A 27,486-nucleotide genomic window follows, 5' to 3' on the forward strand; every position below is an offset into this window, starting at 1 on the left:
CATGTGGAAGGCAAGCTGGATAAGCAGGCATTGGGTTGCAACCGGTTGGCAGCTTTGACCTCAAAGTCCAAGTTGGAGACTACTGCAGTGGTCTGATATATTTGGATTTGTGTGTGTGTTTCCTGAGGTTGTGCATACCATCCTGACTCAGCCATGCTTGCAGTAGCCGTGGAGTTGTAGGTCCTATGTTTGTAGCGAACCTGCAAGTCCATTATCCTGTGTTATGTACAATACCGCAGCGTGCTAGGGAAGCAAGTACACTCACCTGATGCTGCTGAAATGGGGTAGCCATTCTTCCTCCACGTAATCTGAGGTTCTGGCGTTCCACTGACTTTGCACTCCAGAATGATCTTGCCGCTGATGTTAACCTCCAGATCCGTGAGGTTTTGTATCACGTACGGTGCTGCCTTTGCTACAGTCACAAAGGAAAACAGTACACAGTAAGGTTTCGGAAGGCACCTCCCTCAGCTCTGCCACCTTCTCTCCTTTGGCCACCTGCATGGCCTCTCTGGGCTGGAAGTAGCAAAGATTTGGTTGATGAATGGTAGCAAAAATCCCCCAGAAGATTACGTGAGGAGTGGGTGAGTTTATTTGGCTTATTTTCAAACTGACTAAGCTTAGATTCGTCTTCAGCTCGAACCTCCTTGAGTTTCTCATCCTCTGAAGAAAACAGAGGACAGTGAGTGCGTAGAGCAAATGCAGAGTGAATGCAAAAAAAGAAAGGAGGAGGCAAAGAGGAAACAGTTCTAAGGATTTTGTGTCCTCCATCATGAGTGCAGTTATGTACTTACTACAAAGCACGTTAACCTCCACTTCATGTTCATTTATAAAAGGTACAGGAAAGCAATGAATAAAATCACAAGCACAGCAAAAAAAATACACAAAACCTGCAATAAGGACAGTAGCTGATGGGTGTTAGTACATTTAAAAGACCTTGTTTGTATAGGGGAAGGAGGGCTGATTTGGAGGCGCATTTTGACGCGTGATCTCCAGAATTGCCTCTCTGACACGTGCCAGACGAATAACAGACCCCAGTAATTCTCAGAAGAATGTGATCAAGGTTCCAGTTCTCCCATGGATGTATTCCCAGTTTAGCTGTGTTTTTCCCATAGCCATCATGTGTAGGTGTCTGTGTAGGTGGGAATTTGACTAAATGAATAAAAATATCTGCCAGGGGAGAGAAAAGTGAATTGCCTGACTGCAGAGTGCAGAGAAAGCCCAGTGCCTCCATGTCAGATGATGCTGACAGGTGGCTCCGGTACCAGCTGTGGGGACAAACCAAACCACTAGCACTCTGTAATACCAGGGTGAGATTCTTTCCCTTCCTCCGCACTTCAGGAAGAGGCAGATGCTCATGCCATTTCTTAAAATAAATCACCTCCCACTCAGGTATCAGAGCCGTGCTAGCCACAGCTGTGGCGGGGGTGAGCATTTTCTCCTGGTGTGTGTGCCTGCGTGGAGGGGGAAGGGACTGTGAGAGTGTCGTTGGCTGCACGGGGTAGGAGACTGCATGGGAAATGTGCTCGTTCACTTAAACAAGGATGAAGCCGGTACTGCACGGCCTGGTTTTTACCTAAGTGACAAGTGCTTATGGCAGCATAGCTGTCCCTTCAGTTTCTCATTAGCCATTAATGTAAGTGGAGAAGCCAATTTGAAAATCACTGTCTTATTTGGCTTCTGAAGGACTCTGTCTTCTGCACCCTGACTTGCTGCTGTTTATTTCAATTTCCGTGCTTTGGGTTTTTCTTCACCATTGGAAGATAGCTAATAAATTCACCCGTTCCAGCAGCACTTTTTCTTCTGAGAAGGCTTAGAGCCGATCACTCACTTCCTTCACTATGAAGCAGAAGAAACTTCACTAATTTTCGGTGAGTTTCTACCGGAAGAAGTGTGCTGCCCTTTATATTCACATAGCCAAAGAAACCAGGCTTCAGGATCTGTAGTGTTACTATTTTTATGAAAATAAAAGAGTTGTGGGGTTGGGTATAAGTAAGAAAATACTGTTATTACAATGAAGTGCATCCCACTTATCCAGAATAAACGGTACATGTCACTTGATTGTACACTTGATCAGTGACATTTGTGATTACATCTGCTGGGTCCACATCTATTTAGGTATCAGTATCATCCTGGCAGCTGTAAGTGGGTGGAGTCTTCTACCAAAGTCTAGGTAGATCTGGGGTGACCGTCCCAAATGATAGAGTTGTGCTGTTAGTAACATGGTGGGTGATGCCTTTTCCCCTCAGTCAACACTATATCTGCACCCAGCATGGAGTTAGGAAGATAAAATGCAGCTGAAGTCACCTTTATGTGTAAGGCAAATATTTTATACAACACCAGCAGTGGCTGGATGAGTAATATGTACGGCTAGGTGTCAACCCACGTACAGTAATGCGAAAAAAAACCTAAACCAGAACACGAAGTCCGTATTATGACAGTCCCTAACAAATGCTGGGCACCTTCTGCTTTGAAAGGCTTCAAAGGGGGCAGCAGATGCACAGCATTTCTGCTCCTGCAGCAGAACGATAGCATGTCCCACTGCCAGTTTCTGTTGGCAGGACCTACCTCTGACGAGGAGCTGAGTGTGCTGTTCTAGCGTGTCGGTGCTGTTGTGCTGGTTCTGGGCTCTGCACTTGTAGAGGCCACTCTGTTCCCTCGTGACGTTAGTAATGACCAATGTCAAAGAAATGGAATAGTTGTCAGTTTTCTTGATCACTGAGTCACTGAGAGCCGCCTCTGAGGAGGGGTAATACCAGGCCAGGTGACTGTAGATGTACTTGGAGGCCCGGCAGGTCAGCTGGACATCATTCCCCACGATGGCTGTGACTTGTGGGTCTGCTTGCAACCCAAACGGCACATCTAGGAAGAAGAGAAAACATGTTTGCAATTAAGTCACAACTGAGAAAATCTTTGGCTGCCCATTTGCAACTTGATGGTCAAATTTCAAAGACCAGCCACAATGGAATGAGCCAATTTTCATGAGACCCGCATTTGCCTGTGCAAACAGGCACTGGTGCTTGTGAATTAGGTAAGTGAATGTACCTTTTGTGTCCCTGTGCTGACCTGTAGTAATTTGGCCCTCAGAATTCTAATCATCCCATTTTCAAGTAATGAATTGAAAGTTTATATATATAAGTAGTTAATGGACTAAGAGAGTTTAATCAAGAGAGACTGCTATCCAGGTAGACAAAGGTGTTCGTGAACAATTCTCTTTCTATCTGCAATCAGTGCTTGAAAGCATAATTGCATAAGAATAAAGAAACCTGTTCCCATTTCTCAGAAGTAACACTCTCTTTCTTCACCACTGAACAATCTTCCCAATTCTCTCTTATTTCAGCTATGCCAATATTTATTTTCATCACATGTACCTTGGTGGATATTTACTTGATCACTGAATGGATTAACTGATCTAATGATATATAAGTCCTTGAGGCCTTTATATTTAGCAGAGAAATACTTTGAGGCATGAGTCCAGTCTATCCACAAAACAGTAAGCTGTTTCTTGCTATATTTTTAGTAACTTTTCACTCCAGAAAAAAAATCAATTTTCCTGAAGTGGCAAACTGAATCCATTTGGAGACAAGAAAAAATGTTTCTGAGTAGAATGCCAGAGCCTGGCGTACAGACACATTCCTGTTACTGCATTAGCCACCAGAGACCTACAATTAAATTGTGTCTGAAAGGTATTCCTTTCCTTTTTTATTCTGTTAGTTTCAGTGATCTATCCACCCAGCAGACTTGAATGAAAGTGCGTTGATAACCACAGTGACCTGGAATTATTCTTCTGTCTGTTAGGTCAGGATTTTCAAGCAGCTGAGAGTTACGAGGAATCCCTTATAAATTTTACGAGGTGTAGTATGGGGATGGGACACTTTGGGAGGATTTGCTCTGGATTACCTTCTGAACATGAACAGTGTTTGCAATAAATCTGATAGATGGTTGCTTCAGTACCAAGCTGTTAATAAGATGCTTTCTCAAGCTGGGATGAAATGGATGGTACTTTGAGAAGGACAGAAGTTAAAGGGCAGCAAGTATGCATTGCACTTGCAGTCTGACAAATTCCACATGGGAGCTGGAATTTTGTGAGGGGCTCACACTGCAAACTCTTGCAAAAAGTTCTGCCGAAGCTATAATTGAGCATAAATAGCAAGGCTGTTGAAATAACCAATCTGCCTTATAATAAACCGTATATTATATAAAATACAGAGCCCTGAAGGAGCTTTCAGATATGATTAAAAGTCTCTCTTCTTCACAAGTCATCTGGAATAGCACCAATGAGCTTTGCTTCATGGTTTTTAAAGACTGGCACCAGAAATGTTTTACAAAAGATCCAAAAAGAGAAGAGACTCCTCAGGCCACAGCTGTGGAAATTGTTGTTTTTCTTTTCTTTCCTTTTCATGAAATTTCAGTTTATGCAGTGTTTTGTTAGGCTCCGTTGTTCTCTTTCTTGCTTAGTGCTAGCTGTATGCTCAAACTGACTTGTGTAATACATCCATTCTTCACAGCTGATGTCCTGTGGTTCCAACATGTCAAGATGTTGTGTATCAAAAAGGGGGAAAAGTCTGAGGCCAGCAGAACTTCTCTAAGCTGGAAGAATTAAGGTCCAGTGAAAACACTGGGATGTGGCATGAGCAGCATCTCAGCATCTCTCCTGAATCTGTCAAACCAAACCAGGGAAAAAGTGCCTTCTTAACTTGCCTTTTTCTTAGTTTCTCTTCTAAGCATTTGCTGTTTGCTCCGGGAAGAGTTATAGTACTAAGCTAGATGGATCTTTGGTTAGACTCAGTTCTTTAGTAAGCTCAATGATCTGGGACACCTCCACCCTGAATTATCCTGTGATCGTAAGTGCTGGGTCTCAGTGAAAGTATAAAGGGATTCCAGGTAAAGTGATGAGGTAGGAGTTTGGTCACATTACCCGGGGTAAAACACAGTGAACCCCTGCAAATCTGCAGGGCAAGCTAAACCTTGGCCTTAAGCAGTTAGGCTGACAGCCCCATTTGCTCTTGCTTCTGCCTCTCAGGAAGCCTTTTCTTCAGGAGAATTTCTTCTTACAACTTGCAGCCCCGTTTGTTTTGCACGGTGAGTTTCCCTGAATGGCTGTGGGAGAAAGCCCACCCCAGGGGAAATACTGCATCTCTTGGGATAAGGCATTGGCTTGCGTATGGCAGTGACAGCACGGGCTGAAGCCTCCAGCGATCTCTGACATTTTGGTGCAAATTCCCAACTAATTTGATGTGTTAATTTCCAAGCCCTAAATTATGAAGGATGCTCAATAGTTTTGCCTTGCTGCTGGACTTCACCAGTGCAGGGTTTTTTCTACCAACTTAACATTCTGGGAGCAGAGGCCTGGCTTGTTTTTCTTATAATTTCTTCTACTGACATTTTTTATTTAGCATTTTGAATATTTTAGCTGGAACCTGTGCTATTCTCTTCCATGTTGTTAGCCTTTCAAGAAGCTCTTTCAGCTCCAATAGAATATTCATTGATTTTCATTACAGTGGAAGGAAAGAGAGAGGGAAAAAAAAGTCTTTCTTGCTCTCCTCTCTCTTTTCTCCTCCTCCTTGGATTATCTGGGGAGTAACTGCAGCTTTGAGAGCACATTATAAGTCAGTTCATCTCTTAGACTACTTTGCTTACACAATCTTGAACCTGAGCGGTGATTAACTTCCTCTCTCTGAACAGATACAGTGTTTTATAAGACTCCTAATAAGTTGGCTAAAAGAATGCACCATGGGGCCTTTTCTCTTTTATCAGCAGTCACCAAACATTTGTCTTTCGTATTGTATTACAGTGTAGTAGCCGTGAATTTCACTTTTGACTGTGCGGGATTCCATGGCAAAATAGGGAAATGAGCCATTGGGGGAAGGTAAAAAGTCAGCATAAATCAAAAGAAAGTCTGGCTCCATTTGTATTTACAAGGAATTAATTGGTTTTAATTTCCTGTGCTTTGCACAATAATCTGTGTAATTCAAAACTTCTGCTCTTTCCCAAATTCCGTCCCTGTGCCTGTCAGGGTGGGGGGGTTGCCATCAGGCGTATGCATGTAGGGAGAGTGAGAAAAAGAAAGGGTGAGCCCTACCATCTGAAACAGCGCAGAGCTTTTAATAAATCCTGTAAACATGTCAGGAATAAGCAAATTGAGAGTGGCAAGCAGTTGTAGAACAGCCCAGTTCATACATTGTTCTAGTATCTGATAGCAGATTTTTATCTCATGTTTGAAGTATAATATTTTCTTTCTGGTAGAAATCTTTAACTCAATTTTTCTGAGTTGTTTTTGCAATCAGATAAGCCCTTGAAAAAGGGCTTTTGTTATTATTTGTTATTCTTATCATAATTAATTTATATTCCAAGAACATTCAGAGGTTTCATATGGGTGGGATCCCATTTTGTTATATGTAGTACAATCATACAAAGGCTAGAATTTGGTTTACTGTGGACCTACAGTAATATATAGTTGCCCTTTCCAAGGTGCAGACTAGAGATTAGAAGGTAAATAATACTTGTTCATGGCAGAGAATACCTGCAGGAGACATCAGGTCAGCTTTTCACTGCACTAGGAAGGTTGCAGTCTGCCTTGAGTGTCCTTTGGTGCGTAACCGGTGGTGGGCAATGACATGAGGCAGTTCTGAGCATCTGATGGCTCACCCACATTGCCTCTGCCCATGACAAAACAGTCGTCTGACTTAAATGGGAACACTGGTATCAAAACTGTGGTAGGCAAGATAGGCAGGAGACAGATTTTGTTTCCGCAAGAAACAGTAAAAAGGATTTACGCAAAGCAAAAATACTGGAATAAGAGTTAGGCAAGGGCATGATGGATAACTGCTACTGCATTGCTATGGGAGTTTCTGCTGCCATGATCAGCTTTAGGAGAGCTTCAGTGGGACATTGACAGTCAGGACATCTGCAGAAAGAGCTCAGAGAGGCTTCAGGGCTGTCACTGAATGATAAGATTTCTCATCACGTTGGACCCCTTATATGGTTTGGTTTCAGCGTGATCTCCAAACCCTGTTGACCCTTCACTGAAATGAATTCTGCTGGCAAAGAAATGATTTAAAAATAGATACCAGTGCTATTTCTAGTGTCCGTGGGAGTTTTTGTGGGGGCTCTGCAGTGGAAGAACAAAATGGCTGTTGACATTATTCCATTGGGATAAATACATTTTTCTGAAATGAATATGGTGGTTATGAAAACACCAGACTGAAGTAAGGCATGTCTCCAGAAAGCAGATGCAGCCCGGACAACACCTGAAGAAGTTTCCCTGTAACACTCTGCCATGTCTTGACAAAACATTTCAGCTCTGACCTAACGGAACAGGTTTTTGAGGGAAGAAGAGAGTTTAGCCTCTGTATCATCTTCAGATTTCTTATCAGGGAGAAGTGAATTAAGCTCAATTCAGCCAAAATGTTTGCAAGCAGCTCAGGATCCACCACCTTGTTTGTCAGTAGGAGATAATGGGAGATCAGGTCTTGAAAATCAACAAATTGTTGAATTGTGGAGTCCCACAACTAGCAGCTGTTTTGCAGAGAACAGAGCACTGTGAAGTGCTACAGACATTTGCTAGACATTGTCCTAGAGGCCCACACATCGCTTGTGTGCTCTCAGACTCTAACTCAGCCTTTATCTCAGCTTTTAGGTTCAATCTGCATAAAATTCATCAGCCTAGCAATTGTAAAGTGGCCTGCTTAGAGCCTTATGCTTTTGGACTTCCCCCGTTTGGTACCTCACAAACTGTCCCCGAATATCCCTCCAACACTGAGACTAGAGGCAACTCCTGGTGAGAGTAACCTGGCGGTCTCTTAGCCTCCTCCAAGTGCACCCAGTAGAAGACAGTGCTTTTTTTTTGTCTGTGAGGCAGACCTTCAGCAGCAGCTCTTACAGCAGCCTGGGCACTGGGAGTAATATGCATTACTCAGCAGAGGACTGTCATGTAAAGAAACCTAGTAGCAGGTCACTCTGCTGCTATTTTACCACTGCAACATGACCTACTTTAGGATCAGGATGGCCGCATTTAGAAAGATTTCATTTCTTTCTAATCCATAAACACCACTATTTTTAAACACAGCACTTATAAAAGTCAGTCATGCTGGTTCAGCATCTGCCTCTTCCCCAGAATGGCACAGACTCACAGTCTTTTCTTCACAGGCAAGAATATATCTGTCTTGCCAAGCCCTATTCACCTCCTGGTCTGTTTTGGTGGAAACATTTCCACCATAACTGCTGTCAGTAATTTTGTCTAGTGATTCATTTCCTTCAAAATTAAAACATTTGTGTCTCAAAACATTGCTAGATTGATCTTAAAATAAAAAATCTGAAATATTAGCTTACTGTGGGGAAAAAAACCCTACATAACTTTATTATTAAAATAAAACGTAGTTGTGAAAGGTGCGTGAATTGATCTAACCCTTTAAATCTGACCTTATGGTCGTTGCTTATTTAGTTGCTGCGGCATTGGTTTTAGGCACAAAGTATTACAAAGTACTGTGAATAGCTTGGGAACATACGGCTTTGAGTAACCCATCCAAACATAATAGCTGGCAGAATTCAGAGCAGAAACAAACCCATGTGAAGGCTCAACACTTGGAAGTGGTGAAGTGTAAAATTAATAGCTGGTCTTCAGCCTGCCTTGGACATCTTGAGGACCTCTTATGTCTGAGCTGTATCTCCCAAAAGTGTGCCTGGAAGGGCTTTTTCTTAAGTAAATAAGAGTTAGAGCTTTGGAAGAGATCTTTTGGAGGCTTAAACCCTCTTCTGTCTCTGTAAGGCGTTGGGGTAGTACAAAGAAGCTGTAAATGGAGGTGAAGTCTTTCCCCCGTATGGCACCAGCTCCATTATCGTTGGATGACATTTTTCGTGTTAGCACTTCTGTGTAATAAGAATGGTAACAGTGTTTAGTGAGCCCTTGTGGTTAGCCTGATTTGAAATGTGCTGAATTACTGTAGAGCAATGGAGTCAAACAACACAGGACCCAAGAGAGGCAGAGGAGTGCAGAGCACTGCCACAAGCAAGCTTCGCCCTCAGAACTTGCTTCATGGGGAAGAAACCAAGTAGTGAGAATCAGACATTTACCTTCCAGGACACTTCTGCACTCTTTGTTCTAAAAATTGTTATTTTGATGCAAATTCTACCAGCCAACATCCACTCATCCAGAAAGTGAGCACAGAAATGATTCAGTTTGTTCTGGTTAAGCACTTGAACAAGGCTGTCCCTGGACTCTTCTCTTTTTTTAAACTCCCATCTTTCCTAAAAGCATTATGTAGGTCTTGATCTCACTACTAAAGAATTTCTGTGTTGAAAGGTTAAGCAGATATTTGTTTGGATTTGTGTTCTTTGGAGAAATAGCATGTTCACCTCCTCCCTCCTTAAAGGGCACTGGAAAGGCTAATTGCTCAGGCAGGGATCCAATGTCACAACAACTCCCAGTGATATCAGCCCTGGATTAGGTCTGAATATTGGCCTTGCTCACCTTTGCTATGTCTGCTGACTTAATTGGAGACCAACTGTTCTCCTGAGTCAGGGAGAGGCCTCAGGCCTTTGGAAGACTACAAAGGACTTAGCTTTTGCTGGAGGTTTCATGAGGACAGCGCTCAAATGTCATGAGTGTTGCTTTAAGGCACAGGCAGCTAGACTCAGGGCCTGCATCTGCAGCTTGAAAAGGGCAAAAGGGGCTCAGGTCTGATGCTGGACATGTCAAACTCAGCTGTGCACTGACGCAGGACCCAGCCTTGCATGTGGTGAAGAGCCTTGGACTGTGTGATTGGGACTGCTCTGAAAACACAACGTGCAGGGATTCCCAGAAGTTTTAACAAGCACTCACCAGCCACATAAAACTTTAAGGTAAATCAGATCATCAGCATCTAGTTTTTGTGTAGTGTCTCTTGTGTTGTTTACCTGAGACGTAGAACTCAATGCTCCTCTCTTCTTCACCGACCTTGTTTGAAGCCACACAGTAATAGATTCCTGATGCACTGCTGTTTTCCATAGTTAGTGTGCTCACAATCTGCCAAACAAAGAGAAAAAGTAAAGGCTTTGAGTGTAGTGTAGGCTTAGCAGAGAGGCTTGAGAGTAGTGGATAAGTATATGTTTTATGGTAGAAAAAGTTAACAAAGGAGTTTCTAGTAATGAGTGAAGCTCACAAACAGACAAGTGCTTCTATTAGGTTTTTAGTCTCTCATCTCACATCACCTCAGCCCAGTTAATTCTCTTCCCTCTTCATTCCTGAACCTTCCCCTTCTTTTCTTCCTGTCTCCCCCATGAAAAACAGGGTTCCCCTTTGACACACTGCCAAGGTCTTTGTGTGACAACGTCAGCAAAAAGCTGAAGCGAAGGACGTGGACGATTCATCTAAGACACTGGAAATGAAGCCCCACATCCACCTGTTTTCTTTTCTACTTTTCAGTTATGGTTTCTGTGGGTAACAGGACACCCACATTTGCATGGGAAGCAGGTCATTCATATGGATGTGGTATAAAGAATATTGCAGGGTTTTGCTTTGCTTTGCTTTGCTTTGCTATAACCCCAGAGAAGGGAGGGAGGGATGTGGCCCCTTTGGGCCCCAGCTCACTCTTATAAATTGTGCTTGGAAGCCCCTTGATTCCATAACCCGTCCTCAGAGCCTTACCAGAACTTGTGCGGTAAGTAAGGAAGCTGTGGAGAGGCTGCCTGTGCTAAGACACTTGGCAAATGCAGAAAGAAAGGGAGGTTCATGAAGGAGAAGGAAGGAACGCTTGTCCTGAGCTTCACCACGTAGAAAAAGGAAGTGGTTCAGTTACTCATGGGGCTGAACTCAAACACATCCTCAAGAACTTGTGTTCCTTAAACATCCTAAGGCTCTGCTTCTGTATAGGGCCTTCTTAATGAGGAGCCAGCCATATGGCACTCCCCTGTCCCTGTCATGATGCAACATCACAAGCTCATGGAGGACTATCCACAGGTCATGGCTTTAATTATCTCTAGTACTTCCTTTGGGCTGCTAGCAAGAAAGCAGGGTCTAACCCACCAAGACAGAGATGTTCTTGCAAGATTACTTTGCTTCCCCTGCAGCCATTCACCTGAGGAACTCTGAGCCCTCACATTTGGAACAAATATCACTTTCTTTGCTGTCCTCTCTGAGGACTTTGAGAATCAAAACTTATAACACCCTCTGGCCCTTTGTCCTTATCTCCAGAGAGCGCTTTGAAGTGCACAAAAGCATCTCTGGACTTTCTTTTTAATATCCTAAACTAAACTCACACAAGACATTCCTTTACTCCTCATAAAGCTGCACCATGAATGTGTCTATAGCTGTGCGGGATGTATTTTCAGAGTTATTTAAGATTTTCTGAGCTTTGGCACTTTAAATCCTGTAGGGAAATGAGTTTCAAAGGTTTTGATCCCATGTGCATTTTACATTCTAATGGGGAACATTTTCAGCAGAATAATGGGTAAGTGGAAAAGTATCTACTTTTCATGGGCACCAAACACAGAAATTAACCAAGAATAGGGACAAACCAAATTTAGGGGTGAAAACAGGAGACCAGTAAACCCAGCTCCCTCTGGTGTCCACCAAAGAAAGAGCTGTGCAGTTCTGATTTATTTATGATGTGAAAACAGCTCTGACTTGGATATAAAATCACCCAGAGAAGCAGTCTGCTCCTCCTCCTTTTTCTATTCCTGTAGCAGTGGGCCTAATGCCACAGGTTACTAACAAGCACATGTTCAGAGCACTACCCCTGACTTTAAGCAGTAGACACTGCCTTTTGAATTACTGCTGAATCAGGACCAAGATCTTTCTTCTCATCATTACTGGATCTTAGAATTTTATATTTGCGAATAGAAAAAGCCAATATAAATATATGTGCTGAGGACAGAAGAGGATAAATTTGGACAGCTATTTAACAGCTATTAGTCTTGCTAAGTGACAGCTCTAGATGGGAAGTCGAGGACAATACTGTAGAGCCAGTTAAAATCATAAAGAGGAATGTAATTATCCATTTTGGAATATGTCCAGAGTGTTAGGGGTGACACTGTGACTCTTCTAAAAACTGGTGCAATGCCTCAAGCTGCATTTCGTGGCCCAGAGGTAAACACACACATACGCTCATGAACACACACAGATGCTAACGTCTCTAACTACATAGCTCAAGGGAAGTCTGACATGGTAGTGGGGAAAAAAAAAAAGAGCAAATAGCTATACTGAGACCTCATCTTAGCTAACCTCAATTGTGTCTAGATGTGAAGGTGAAGAAGATGTTAAAATGATGGTGGGAAACAATCTGGGGACAAGTTCTTGGGAAAAATTTACTGAGGAAAAGAGAGCAAGTAATTTTCTTGTTTGTATGCTCAGAATCACTTGGATACCTGGGCACTTGGATACCAGCTTGCTACACACCTGAGCACAAGAGATAATGCACTTTATTGTCTTGTCTTAGAACTAGCACCTCCCAGAGTGCTCCAAAATGTGACTTTTAAATCAGCAGCAGCCAGCAGAGAAATGTATGTGATTTCACAGCCAGAAACGAATGATTTTGAGTGATTTTCTTGTAATAAGATGAATCCCTTGAAATCATTATGCATCAGCTTTTCACTCTAGCTGTGTGCTCCCAGGTAAATCCCTGAGACTGGGAGTCCAATTATCTTTCCAGCATCTTAAATAAAGTTCTCAGTTGCCAAACTAACCTAATCCTGGTTTAGTCCTCAACAGAGTGATGCTTTGGAACACTAACATGCTATACCAAAGGGCATCCAAATTCTCCTTCCCTCTATACGACCACATAGTTTTGTCTTTTATCAAAAGGAACCTGAAAGAAACATTTAGGAAGCGAGCAGCGGTATCTACTTTTTGAAGTATCTGTAGATCAAGGATATCCCATTGAAATCAATCAAGGAGATCCCATTGAAAAGTAACCCCTATTAACCCAGATGGTAAACCCCACAGTATTCACAGTGCTGATGTTTTGGCAGTTGTTCATCACCTGTTACTGTAGGCAACCCAAGTTGAACAAACTTGAAAATTTGAAATTTGTCTGTACTTGGTCATAGCGGCAGGCAGGGCTAAGGATTTTGTTCTTCTAAATACCATCCCTATAGTTTCAATGCAGCCATTTCAAGGAAAGTCTGCAAAAAGAAGCTGAATGAGAAAATGGTTTGAACTCGAGCAACCAAACATAGGGATCTTTTCCCATTATTAACAGTGAAAACTGTTAGCAGACTTCTGTCTCTCTCAGTGGAGTGGCACAGTCCCAGCATTTGGGGACCTTTAGTATAGAGTGGAAAAAATGCTGAGGGGATAATCTACTTTGTGTGCTTAGTCCATGCACCTGGCAAAGTATTTTCCATTCCTGGAATCAGAGCCAGGATAGAAAAGTTTGAGACATGTTGGCATTTGCCACATCTAGACTCATGAAATCACAGAGAGACCTTAGCTGCACAGGACCGCTGGTGGTCTCCTGTCTGACCTCTTACTGCAGGGCTTACATCAAAGCTGTTTCTCGTGCCTTCTGCTCAGAAAACTCTGTTCCCAGACAGAGCACAGCACTTTCTGCTAAGCCTAAATGATGATGCTGATGTGGAATCTGCAATTGCCTTGAAACACTGTATCTCTTCAGTGAAATTACTAGTCGTGAACTATTTACAGCCTGGAAGTTTGCACTTTTTAGTTTACCTTCCACTCAATGTCCTAGTCAAGAGCAGTTCAGACTAAACGACACGTTAACCCTTGCCAATGTACTCCAGCCGCAAGTGGTAGTACAAATTATGTGGCTGTTCAGTCCTTAGCTTCTGTGCAGACTGTGCTGGAACCAATGGTAATTAATAACAAATTATTGGCATATAATGTCTAGACATCTTCCTAGTGGGAGCTGGACTGAGATCCTGTGAGTTCACTGCATACCAAACACCAAACATCCTTCGGACCAGTTTTGATTGCCTGTGTTGAATTTGGAAGTAAAGGGCTCCATTTCCTATTACTTAACCTAAAGGCCACCCAATACTGTGAGCCCAAAGAAGGGATTATTAGCTAATAAATAATTACTGTAAAAGAATAAACTAAGTTTAAAACTCAATAAGAAAAGAAATAAAATGACTGATGTCTGAAGAACAGCTATGACAAGTAAATAGACATTGCTGCTGGGAAAACTCATAATGGAATAGTTCAATAAAGTCCATATGTCTTGCACTGTAATGTTCCCGAACTGATAAAAAACAAGCTATTTTAGAAGCAGCCAAATAACATTCCACAGCCATATACCATGAGTGTTTTAAGACATCTTGTAGTAAGGACAGAGCAGCAAGACCTTTTTTTAAGCTGGAGCCAGCATGAATTAATATATCTTGTTATTCCTTGCTTTCTCTTTCCTTTGTCTAATCCCTCCCTCCAACAGCTTTAGTTAACAATTCCTCTCTCTTTCACTTCGTTAGCTATATGTGGGCGAGAATGAGGAGTAGAAAACGTGGGTGGAAAACTTCTCAGCTGTCTAACTCTGGCAGAGCTGGGGTGGAGGTGGCTAGAAGGAGATGAAATTATAGGAACTTCACCAGAGACCCTGCAAAGAAAATATTCAGCTAGCTCCCAATCCATCTACTTGAATGGCACAGAATAACACTTATTTTTATAGCCTGACAATTCTGAGCCATGATCTTAGTTCATTCATTCAAAACATGCTAAAGGATGGACTGAGGACAAGTGATAAGAGAAGTTCTCAGTCTTCTGGGAGAGAACTTCTAGGGTTCGCACTCATCTCTGGCAGTGGGCCTTTCTCTCCCTGTAAAATGAGAACAATCATTGCCTTCCTCACAGAGTACGGCAGAGCTGATGGTAGTACCATGTGATCAGGAAAGGTGCTGGACAGGGCAGGAAACTGGGGAAAACCGGAGATTTGAGGTGCCTCTGGAGGAACTGGTATACATTTCTAGTATGGATGGACTGATCACTCTCTGGCCCTAGGGCAGGTGGGTAGGTGCTGGCTAGTCATGAGCAATTATCACCCCCATGCTTCTTCCTCGCACCCAGTGATTGCAGCTAATGAATTTAAGAGGGCAGGGAAGACAGAGGGCCGTTTCTTATGTCCCTGCTGCTAGCCAGGCTCTCTCAAGAAGAGAGCCAAGGACAGTGTAGTAGTCCATGCGCTCCTGTGCTTGGGTAGTGCCTGAAACATCTGGGCTAGTCTCCCAGAGAGTGGATGCTTTGTTCAAAAACCCAGCCGCGTGACTGTTCACCTTCCCCTGCCAGAGGCTAATGTGACAAGGCTTGTGGGAGCTCACTGAAACGGGCACCCACACAGGGCGACAGATTTAAACAGCCCTACTGAGTTGCTCACGTACTTTTCACCACTACTCTAATGTAGTCTTTTTGTTCCTTCAGGACGTTTAAACCTGGCATTTTTGGATCAATTTTCTTGAGTGGTTATGAATCTCACCAGCAAAGAGATATATGAGTTTCATTGCAGAAACATCCACATGGCCAGGCCACTCTCTTGTATATACATGAAAGGGAGAAAAGAGATGAAAAGAAATCCCCAATGAAGACTGAATTATGTATGGTGTTAAAACGCAGTCTTCAGAGGTAGCTACACAGTAGTTTAAATCACAAAGTGAAAAGTTCAATATTGACTCCAAACCACTGGGAAGATTAAACTAGCATGATGCAACTGTCTCAACCACTATTTGACCAAAACTTCAGTGAAGTACATCATAATGTTAGCTATAACCACATGCTTTTCTTTAGGAATGAGACTCAGCCTTCAGAAGACAGAATTGGGTGAAAGTCACTTCTCTATCTGTGGAATAATAATGGAATAACCATTATGACGAAGATGACAAGAGACCTCAATTTTACATGCCACTTTTGTCAAGTAGATGTCTAAAGATCTTGATGTGATCAAAGATCGCATCAAGCATCAGTGGTCTGCTGGAAAAATCCTTGCTTGCTGCCCTGCAAGCTAGCTTTTGAGCAAGATTCTGGATCTGGTAGTTTCTGGGGGTTTGTTCCCATATGCTTAGCAGCTCTAAAAAGTTAATGCATTTTTTCGTATGTCGCTGAACCAGCATGTATTGCTGCAGTTCTTTGCGAGTGAACTCTAGGGATGCTGAGAAATCTTAGAGACTAGGTAAATTCCACCTTCTGCTCTGAGACTCCAGCTGTCATTGGACAGGCTCAAATCACACAGGAAAAATAACCAATCTCAGCTAATCCCGGCTTCGTAACACAGTCAATAAAAGCCACGCTCAGTCAGACTCCGACATCTTTATTATTTCATCTGGCTAGTCAATGCAGATGAATTACTTGCTAGGACATGGTGGGAATGGATTGGGCTGTTTCCTGTCTATTCCATTTCTGGTGGGAATAATGACTGATAAAACACAAGGAAAAGACTGAAGACGATGAGTTTTCATCAGTGTCTTTTTTGAATTATATTCTATTATCTAAAGACTCCACTTAACACAGATAGCCTTGGACTTCAGAAAGGGGGAAGGAGAGGAATTGTCTGCTAATATAAGCAGGGAGATGAAGTGCTGCAACCCAAGATTCATAAAATCTGGTTTTATTAATTTGAATAAATCTTAATCAGGACATAAAAATTATTAGGAAACACCTCAGAATGTGTTTTCAACCAGTGGATCAGCAGGAGATGAAAATAATGAATATACTATAAATTGTAAAATTATGTAACTTGTAAAGAAGTATTTTTATGAAACTTTAATAATGAAATGTGTAAAAGCTTAAGTTAAAGGGTTGTAGGCTGAGCTTTTGAACACATCTGAAAAATGAACACTTTAGGATGCGTGGAGTCCATAGAAAGTGCAGAGATGGCTGTGCAGGGCAGAGCAAGGAGCAGCCTCGGGGCTGTTTGTGGGACTTAAGGTGTGAGCAGCAGCAAAGCTCTTAGGGAACAAGAGGAGTCCTTTTGAGGACTGCGTGGGGTCCTTGTACTGAGGTTCCCTCATGGTCCTCATCTCCACTAAGCAGTTGCGCCTCCCTTCTCCTAGCACTCTAGTGTTCATGATGTTTTACAGGCAGGAAACTCAGGCACATGGTGATGTGAGGGCTGACCTGTGGGTAGGTGCTATGGTGTCCTCTGTGGGATTGGGGCACTATTTCTCCTCTGGTTGCTGTACCTGGAGATTGCTGCACCTTTTCCTTCTAGGGAAGTTAGGTGATAGGGGAAAGCTGGGAAGTCCCTAATCATGCACCAACATAGACTGAGGATGTGTTTGGAGTGTCCCACTGGATCCAGGAGCTCTGTGGCACTCCTGAAACACGTCATTCAGAGACTGCAGCCAAATCCCATCTTAAGCCCACTAGCAGACTAAAATTTCACCCAGTTGTATATTTGCCTCAGCAAAGTTGGTAAAAGACGAAATAGAAGTGGTGTACATATGCATAAAACAAAGAAAAATGTTTCTAATTTTGTGTTGTTGAGATGTCTCACTATCCCAGGATGTGTGACAATTCAGCAACCAACAGGTATTTTTTGAGTCACAGCAATTGTGAAGCCCTTCACTTTTATATGGGGACTAACATAAGTTTAAGACTGATGATCAGATATAAACTAAGCTCTTGGACACCAGATCATATATTTAGACAGACTGTATATATGGAGAGAAACAGTAGCCATGAGAGCCGTAAAACTCTTGTCAGTCCATGCAGCAACCAGAAAGTCTTAGAAAAGGAAGAAACTTTGTAGGTACATGTCACCAACCTCCATTTTTTACAAGTAATTAGCACTTTGTAGGTAGTTGCTTTTACCTAAGATCTAAAATTCTTAGAGAATACATTAAAAACAGAGCTTAAGGGGCACTATGCCATCTAAATAAATCCAATTTATAAATATCTTCCAGCAAGGGGAAAACTCAGGAATGAAACGCGAACACTAATTTTCTCCTTCCCAGCCCAACCTCCATGTTTTCAGAGCTCTGTTTTAGGTTATGTTTAGAGCTGGAAAGTCTCCATGAGAAAGAGCAGATGGCTAAGGCACTGATCCTGCCAGATGCTGATTTAGTCTGGACCCAATCCAGAAGAGCACTTTAGCTTTGTGCTTAACTTTAAGCATGGGAGTAGCCCAAGTATTATCACATGCTTAAAGGTATACCAGGATACGAACTGCAGCATTCAGCACCTTGCAGGATTAGACACTAAACTATCTGGAGCATCTACCTCAAAACCTGTAGCTGCAAAACCACTCCTAAAGCCGCAAACCTCTGTAAGTCCAACAGGGGTAAAACAACTGTCTGAGCCAGACCACAGCATCTTCTCCAAGGCATAGCCAGAAGCCTGTGAATCTACAGCAGAACAGCTGCAGCAATTTCTCAAGGATTAGCATGGATGTGTGTAAACAGTATCACTCAGTATCACCACAGGTACCCGGGAGGCATTTAACAGATAATTCATGGCTGGGATCTTGGCAGTTCATGCAGGAAGTGTGCTCCCGGTGCTGTTTGGAAGGGGAAGCAGGCAGGGAAGTGTAGAAGGAAGGAGGTCTTCCCACCTTCCTTGGCTCGGTAACATGGTTGGCAACCCAAATGGGTAAAGAAACATTGACAACTCCAGCTGAAACGGGCAGGTACTGCAGGCACTTACACACTCTGAAAATCAGGCCAGCTATCTCTGGCCACTGTAGGCCTCTTAAATTACACAGCTGTTTAACTCCTGTTACTGGGAGAGTAGGCAAGGTTGGGCAGTACAAAGTGCTCTCTTAAGTGCTAAGCATTTTAATGAACTCAGAGTCCTTATCAGTTGTGTGCGCTTCACAGGACCCCTCCTGCACTGAACCAGTCTTACACTTTCTCAAGACTGAGGGAGACAGAGAGGTTTTTGACCCAAAAGTCTTTGGAGAGTTTTAAACAGGGTATGTGACATCATTGCCAGAATCCCGGCATTTATAAACAGCAGAGATCTGAAAATGATCCCAGGGCTGTGGAATTTAAAGCATGCTAACAACCCACAGCAGCTTGGGAACTGCGGGGAGAGAGCTCCGTGTGAGTGCAGCGTCCCCTCTGTAAAGCCCACTACTATTCCATGACATCATTGCTCAAATTTTCATCAGACACATACCTTTCTTTTATCCCCATGCTTCATGGTTATGTTTTCAATGCTGCTGATCTTGTTGCCTATGAACATGTTCTCCTGAACCACAATTTTTTGCCCATCGGGGTTGCATCTGGAAGTAGAAAAGCAAAGGTGGTGTTCAAGAACCTGACTTACTGCAGATAACCCAGGGAGGCATTATTAAAGAGACAGAATGTCATTCTTAGACAATAGTCTTAGGTCTTAAAAACTCTTAAAAGCTATTGCTGCTGGAGATTGTTACCTCTTCATGAAACTACTGTATTCCTTCATCGCAACATTTCAAAATTATTTACGAAGCACCTTGACAGAGGTAGACAAAGATCAGTATATGAGCAGCAAGGAAACCCCCCAAACTTTCTGAAGATTGAAAATAGAAAATACTGAACAACTAATTAAATCTTGTGAGTTTAATCTGGCTAATATGAGTTATACTCCAACTCAATGCAGCTGTGGCTTTTTAAGTGCTCTTTTAGCACTTGCAGTGCATTTCAAAATTCAAAATGCCAGTCACTCAAAACCATGGGGACGTGAATGTTGCTGAGCGTGTCTGTCTATCTGCTCAGCTTTCGAACATGAAGTACAGGCTGAGGGAGTAGAATGGATAAATACTGGGATAATGATAGCAGAAGACTCCTCTAATATTGCATATTCCCCAGAAGATAACCATATCTCTGTCAGTTATCAATCTTCATTTTTGAATTATGGCCAAAGAGCAGTGTATGTAGCACATAATGCAGAAAGTTACATCTGCACCACCCAAGGCAAAAGGCTTTTCTGTCTTCTTTAACTACAATCCTTGGAATAAATGAGCAGAGACCCAGGCCTTCTCATGCTTAGGAGTGCAAAGACTTCAGCAAGGCTGGAGCCCCAGGCATCCTGGCTGAGCATGCCGCCAGCTGTGCAAGTCGAGGAAGTCTTTCATTTTAAAATTGCCAGTTCAGCTCCGGTCCAGCATGGCTGGGTGTTACGAATTCTGACTCTGTGACAGCAAGTTAGTGAAGTCAGTTCAGTTCCACAACTAGCTGCAATTGCACCTTGCACAAGTCATCACAGTGCATGACAGGAAAGTGTCCTTATTGCCTCCTCTGCCTCAGCAGAGGCACTGCGCTTCCCATGGCTGATCCTAGCGGCCTCTGAGCCCGCCGTAGAAGATTAGGATTATAGGAGGTAGAATGAATATGGACTTCTATAGGTGACGAGCAAGGGCTGATGCTGCAGAAAACTAATCCATAAATCAGCCGTGCCTTTGCCAAATCTGCACAAGAAGCATGGGTAACACCCTGGGTCAGGGGAGGGTTTGTAGCTCTCAAAAGAGCCTAATTAGAAGATGTCTTGAGTGGCTTCCTGCAAGGCACAATTCTGTCTTGAGGATGAAGGGAAAAAACTCAAAGGAAGCAAATCACATCACAGCTATAAGGAACAATGATAGTGTTTTGGGATTCAAAGTGCACTAGTGAGGAGGGGGGAGAGAAAGAGAGAGAGAGAGGAAGTGAGACAACAGAAGGAAATGGGGTCTGTGTCATTTCCCACAGGAATCCTCCTACAGCTTCTGCTGGAAAAAGATAAGGCTGCCCCGGAGGCCAGAAGAGGTAGACGCCACTCTGCAATTGTATTTAAATTGATAAGATCAGAGAGTCAGAGAGCTGGAACAAGGGTTATATGAGGTCTTTTGCCACCAGGTCACTGGTTCGAATCTGGCTTAATTCGGCATTCATGACCAGTTCTCTCTCCCTAGACAGAAAGGTCTGGAAAAGATTTCGGGTCATCTCTGTGTCTTTCCTACAGAATGCATAACCTGTTTCCTTATGGTGTTTCCATTCTGCTCTTGTTGAACACCTCCGAAGCAGCAGCTTGTGTGCCTTCTGCTGACCTGCGATGCCAACAGCCCTACCTAAGCCTACAAATCTCTGCCGCTTTATTCCTGCAGGAGCAGTGTAACTACCTAAATGAGGTAACGGTCCACTTCCCTCATGGAGGGACACAAGGTCACTTTTTAGACCCAACCTGAGACTAGATCACCCAACATGACTGCAACTGCTGCAGCAGAGAACCTGGGAAAGGAGCTTCTCTGTGATTTTTCCCTGTCTCATGACTTGCCATTCACAGCATTTGGAAAAGCATTGAAATGGTGAGAAAATAAGGAACCATCCAGCAATTTTCTCTCTTGCTTCCTAGACCTGCCTTCATTTTTTTATAGATGGAAAACCTGACTTCAGCCCTCTCATTGCAGGGAAGAGTTGAAGTGCAGTCAGAATTGTTATACACGGCTCCTGTATGTATGTCCCCTGGGGCTACCAGGGGAAGCATTCAGACCTCAGCCAAGACCTCTCTCTATACATCACTCTGCTCATGTAACAGCAGGAGCAAAGAAAATGTCTTCTTACATAAGGCGAATCTTGAAAGGCATCTTGTGTTTTAACTTGCCTCATTCCTCTCTGACAGTTTTGACCCAGTGACTTGCTTCTGTGTCTTCACACCTCAGGCTGCCTCCAGACTTCAGCAAAGAAGGGCCCTCAGTAAGGCGTGAAGGCTTGGCTACATTTTCCAGCTTCTGCAACGCAGATGCGGCCACAGGAGCCCCTGCTCAGTGTGCACTAGTGAAGACAGCCCTTAGGAAGTGGCATAAATTCCATACGGCAACTAAATGAAGCCAAGCCTTTAGCAGGTTTGTCTCACAATAGCTCTTACGGGGGGAAAAAGTGTGTTACCTCTACACAGAAAGCACCTATCTGTTTTTTCTTTGTCGATCATGTAGGCTGCATCCAAGAGGTGTAAGATGAGAACTTGGTAAGTCAGAGGGACATTGCTGGTCAAGTTAAAGAAAATTCAAGCCTGATCTTTAGTCACTTTAAACTTATTTGACACAATTCTGATAATATAGAAGGTGCTTGTAACTCCAAAAAGATCATACAGAACTAGATGTCTGCTGGGTGCATAACCCTTGAGATCTTTAGGTGGGGAATCACTGCTTGTGATTTTTAACTAAGGTAAGTAAGATGTACTGGAAAGAAAAACTGACTTGAAACTACCACGTTATTTTGCAACATGTTCATCTGTAGGAATGTCCACTTACAGCGTGTCTGTGAGGCTGCAGGGCTGCCACTTCCACTCGATCTTCGGGTCAGGATTCCCGCTTACGGTACACTGGATTTTGTGTTTGCTTCTTAATTCCACCCGCTCAATCTTATCAAAATCAGTTTCCTTTTCATAGATTTTGGGTCTCTCTAAAGAAAAAAAAACCAAAACAAAACAAAAAAAAAAGCAAATGAGCAAATTTACATCCATGGTCATGGTCCTGTTTCCATCAAAGGTTTTGAAACTTTTTGCTGTGATCACTTAAGTGATGATTTAGTGAGGCTACTGAAGTTGTAGGGAAATTACCAGCAATACTGAAAGTATACATTTGCAGGAACATGGGTATTAGTTGTGGTGTTTCAGAAAATACATTGAAATGCTACCACATTCATCCTAATTGTTTTCAAATGTTGTCAGGGACCTGCTATACTTCTGGAAAATTTATGCCATGCAACGTCTATTGGTCAGGGACTGCAGGATCAGGCTGTTAAGTCTATGTAGTGTGGGCAAAATAGCATTCCACTTCTGATGTCACCTCCTGAGAGGAACCTTATCAAACAGCTGCTATTCTGCAATGTTGTTACCATTGTGCAGGTTCTCCCCAGGGTTTTGGAAAAGAAGTCTTTTTGATCTGAAAACTTTGTTTTCCTTTTCTGTTTGTGTGTAATGTGCACTGGATGAAGGGGCAAAGAAAGCAAGGAAGAAGTGGTGGGGAGAAAACGCTTGTAGAATAATGCCAAGAAGTTCTCACCAACAGCAAAACCATTAAAAATGTCACCACATTATTCACATCTGGAGGGGCTGCAATATCACACCCTTGGACTGGAAATCTCTCAAGAACAAACTTTGGTGTGACGCTTTCAGGGCTGCTCGTTGCCAGCAGGAAAGAAATTGCTTTGTCCCATCTACTTCCAGCTCCCACGGGAACATGCGAAAATGAGAAATAATGCTAAAAAATCCCCAAAGTGAACTGAACTTTTCCTAACCTCGGAGAGGGTGGGTTTGAGTTTGGGGTGAAAGCACAGGCTCTTCCCTTATGCAGACAGCTCTGCCCATCCCTAGCCATATCTCTTTGTCTGCTTCTCATAACAGGAAATCAAACAGATTTATTGGTCGGGGTCCCTCTGTGGAACACCTCTGTGCAGCCAAGTGCGGCTGCTTTAAACTGAGGGCTTTTGACAAGTTGGGAAGTGAATGCAGATTAGATTTCTATTTTTCGGGTTAACTTATTTTTTCTGCTGTCAAGGAGGCCCCAGATATGTAAATATGAGCTACTGCCCACCTCATCAATCTTGAGCCCTTTTCCTCTTTTTTTTAATAGCTTTTTTTTCCTTCCAGCCCTCTACTCTTACGAGAGGACTGACCAGTCTGATCCCGTGTCTTGGTGGGATCCTCGCTTTCCATTTCTCATGGCTGCCAGGTCAGACTCTGAAAGATCTTCTGACCTCATCATTGCCTGAAAATACATCAGCATTTCCTTCTCCACCACATGAAAGGAGTATTGACTGTAGTTGGTTCAGCCATATCCCAATTCCCATGCTATAGTAAAACATTAGCTGCTTTAAAGAACCTTCATTAGGTCCTGATTAACATTTCACTTGAAAAACCCAAATGACGGGACTTGTTTGGTTTTGCTCTTGTGTTCCCTTTTGCTTTTTGATCCCCTTTGGTTGAGTCTTGTTTCCCCATCTGCCTGCAGATGATGTTCTATCAGGCTTCAGAAATCCACTCCTCACTCCTTTGTACCTTCAGACAGGGAGAGGGATTGTCTTTTTGTGAAGGAGAAGATGACGAAGGGAGCAGACGGGAGAGTACTTCAGATTAGGGTTAGGGTCTCTCAAACTCACATCCTCATCTGTAACATGGACACAGGGTTTCCCACACCACATCGCTCTGGGTTATGCAACGTGTCGCTGATCAAGTGCTTGGAGATTTGTGAGCAATTCACAGGACAAATTATTGGAACTAATGTTGAATTTCCTTGTAACTGGCATCTCATTTCCCATCAGTAAATTATTTCTGATCATAAAAATAATTTTGTAAAACTCCTTGGAGAGAGAAGCACTTTGGAGAGAGATTTTTCATTATTTTGGACATTTTTCTTTTCAGTCTCAAATCCTGTGTTCGGCATGTCTGGACTGACCTCAAAAGCGTGATTTTCACTTGGAGGAAGAGACTCTAAGTTCAGTGTGAAAGGTTACTCAAGTGTTATGTGAAAGGTTACTCAAGTGTTATGTTTCCTGGGCTGTAAGAACAAAGCTTTACATACTTGTGGAGGGAGACAGTATGTTTGTGTGGTTTTGTGTGTGTGAAAGAGTATGGGGGGCAAGGTTTGATTACAATCTTTTAATATTAGAAGATTTTTATGAACTCTTGCTGAAATGATGAACACGTTGACTGTCATTTAAATTATCCTTCTAAAAAAGAAATAATAATTTTAACTTGATCTAATTCAAGTAAGACCGTACATGAGTGACGAATGAATTCTTAATTCCACAATTACTTTACTGAATGGCACTATTAAATATTATTTGAAACCTAAAATGAGTCAAAATGATTCATCAGTTGAAATAATTATTATTTATAAGGCTTAAGCAATTATTTTCTTAAGACTTGAGGGGTTGCCTAAAAATGCCTCCCCATCATTTCTTTCACAGTGCCTTATAACACAGTTAGTGTGGGATCGTAGCTAATTATGGGCATGACACCCAGAAATCGAAGCAATTTTTATAAGTGTCTCTCTCTTTTTCCCTGCAAAGGTTGTAATGGTGGTAGGTGCCATTCTGCAAGTGACTCTTACTGCGGCGCTACCGCAGTGGGGACAGGGCCCTTCCGCAATTTTGAACGTGCCTTCTTTGTGCTTCTAAGGGTGTTGGCATCGGCCCCAGTGCACCGCGGGTTTGTGATGTGGAATGTGGGGTACTCATATGGGGGATATTTCTTGGGCTGAAAACTTTCCCAACCTCTGCGCACTGTCATGGCCATTTTACCTCTTACCGTACCCCCTGAAGGCAACTGAAGCTTTTCCATTCACTTTGCTCACTGCTGGGCCAAATCCTATTTACAGAAGTTGCCTCTATCAGTGATGGAAACAAGTTAACTGGCTTCTGAGGTGGGTACTGGCCTTTTAGATTTGCTCAGACTATAACTAGATAGTTGGCTCAGTGGGCTGGCATCTGCAGGAGTCTCACCTGTGAAAAGGCTCTCCACATTAGCTGATGAGTTTTTAGCCTAAAGCCAGTGATTATCTAAGGTACACCTAGTAGTGTATTTCTCAGGTGACTCTCTCCCTCCTCCAAACAGTGCTTTGCTTTCTCTTTCATGTTTGCTTACTAAGCAGCATGGTGGATTATGCACAAACTCTTGTTTATCTTTGCTCATGTTTAGGTGTGAGGTAAGGCTTGGGGTACGAATCCATTTGTAAGCACTGCCAAAATCCCAGTATATTTCTGGTTGCACCTTAAATTATGCATCTAAAGCGTCGATTTCATCAACACACATACATTTGCATGTGTATTGCTGGTTTTTAAGCATGCAAAAAAAAAAGTTGTTGGGAATGGAGAGCTTTAGCAGGCATTGCACTAACGGCAGTACAAAAGTCGAGCAAACAAGCAAGCTGCCTCTGCACAGCTCTACACCAGTATGCCTTGCCTCCTCCAGCAAGTGCAGTGCAGAGTCCTCCTTTCTCCTTGAAGCTCTGCTACTGTGCCGAGAGCCTGACCTACAGCACCCTCTGCTATCCTAACCCTGGGGTCACTGAACACCTTCCTGTAGAGCCTTGCCCCCAGCCAGCAGTGCCGCCTGCTACAGTAGTGCTGAACTGCAAGAGGAGATCTTTAAATACACTTTATTCCTGACCTGAAATATCCCCTGCTATCCCACTTCTTGCTTCCCACTCGCCCCCGCACCGAGATCTGCCTGCTTACTTTCAGCCTCCGCCTCCCATCCCTTGGCCATTGCCCTCCCCAGGCTGAGTTTTCTCAAGCAGAAGCCAAACAAACCTTAAAAGCTTTCTCGTCTCTGGCTGCATTTGGAACGCGCAATGTTCAGATGGCTTTAAATGTATCGAAATAAATGGGTTTTCGTCCTCTCTGGCTTGAAGTATGATTGTATCCTCAACTCGCTTTGCAGAGGTGCAATTGCTGGTGTGAGAGCTGACCTGAATAACTAAAGACTTTGCTGCTGCTGCACTGTGAAATGCAATCAAGAAGCAGTTCTGCTTACTGTAAATTTCAAATTGATCAGCATTATGTAAATCTCACCTTACTTTCTAGTGTTATCTTCAGTTTGTGGCATTAGGAGCAAATAATATGTACAAGGATTAGGACATTAACCCTCTGGCATTACCCCTTCTGCAAGAGACTCTTCTATCTCTAAATTCATTGCAGATGTTATTATGGGGTTGCACACTTGTCACCCAAAGGAGCATCCAAATATAGAGGACAGCACATAGAAAGTTTCCCTGCCTTTTTTAGAGAAACTTTGCTTTACTTTACGTGACCTCTGACTAAAGTGCTGTTTACGTACCTTCCCCACTACCATTTAAACTGGGTTTCAAAAAATCTTTTCACATTAAACACATCATTAAAATAACATGAGTGGTCCAGTGAAGCATTTAGTCTCAACCTTATGTACTTTGCTGGACATGGGGCTTCATTAAAACTATTGACAGAGTGGCAACTTGTTTTCTGTTTATCCTTTCTCTTTCCCAAAAGCAAAAATAATTTGTACTTTAGAGTCTTTCGTCTGATGTTTGTACAGTACTTAATGGAAATATAAGCTCTGCAAGTTGAGCTAGGTGAATATTCTGTAAGGTAGACAGGAAATTCATTAATGCAAGTTTGGACTGGTCAAACAGTATGGGAAAAAGAGGATGAAATTTCCCCCAAAGTAAAAACACCTTGTCTGTGTTCGGCTTACAAGTGATCTCTGTGGTTTGGTTTTTTTTTTTTTTCTTTTCTGTTAAAAGGAAAGAAAGAAAAAAATGGGTTAAATGACCTGAAAACAAAACTTTTGTTTCAGGCTGAACAGAACATTGTGTTTGACCCCAGCTGATTTTGTCTGGGTGGTTTTCTTTGTTTCGTTCTGTTCGCTTTTTTGTTTTATTTTGCACAGCACTACACACAAGGCTGCTGTGAAGTGGGTGCACAGCATTGTCCCCACGGTACCTCTGAGGAAGCAGATGCCAAGATGAAATGAGTAGCCAAAATCTCTCCATGAGTCAATACCATGGCCAGGAATAGAATTAGGGTCACCGATTATTGGTCGTCTGCCTAATCTCTAGCGCACACACCCTGCTGCTCCGTTGTAACCCGCTGTTATGGGCTGGGAATGCCAGCAGGGTGGAAGCAAATGGAAGAGAAACC

At 42.9% G+C, this 27,486-nt stretch overlaps 1 protein-coding gene across 1 annotated transcript in view; it reads right to left on the minus strand.

The window, feature by feature from the left end:
- The window catches only part of LOC127019484 (vascular endothelial growth factor receptor kdr-like), a 98,757-nt gene that overhangs the window by 40,592 nt on the left and 30,679 nt on the right, over positions 1–27,486 (minus strand). Inside the window, exons 8-12 of the mRNA XM_050901527.1 lie at positions 22,119–22,269; positions 19,031–19,136; positions 9,892–10,000; positions 2,566–2,859; positions 266–412 (exon numbers count right to left, since the gene is read on the minus strand). Of these exons, the coding sequence (XP_050757484.1) occupies positions 266–412; positions 2,566–2,859; positions 9,892–10,000; positions 19,031–19,136; positions 22,119–22,269 (807 nt within the window). The remainder of the gene's footprint in view (positions 1–265; positions 413–2,565; positions 2,860–9,891; positions 10,001–19,030; positions 19,137–22,118; positions 22,270–27,486) is intronic.

The sequence above is a fragment of the Gymnogyps californianus genome, chromosome 9 (assembly GCF_018139145.2).
Source record: "Gymnogyps californianus isolate 813 chromosome 9, ASM1813914v2, whole genome shotgun sequence".
Taxonomy (NCBI): Eukaryota; Metazoa; Chordata; class Aves; order Accipitriformes; family Cathartidae; genus Gymnogyps; species Gymnogyps californianus.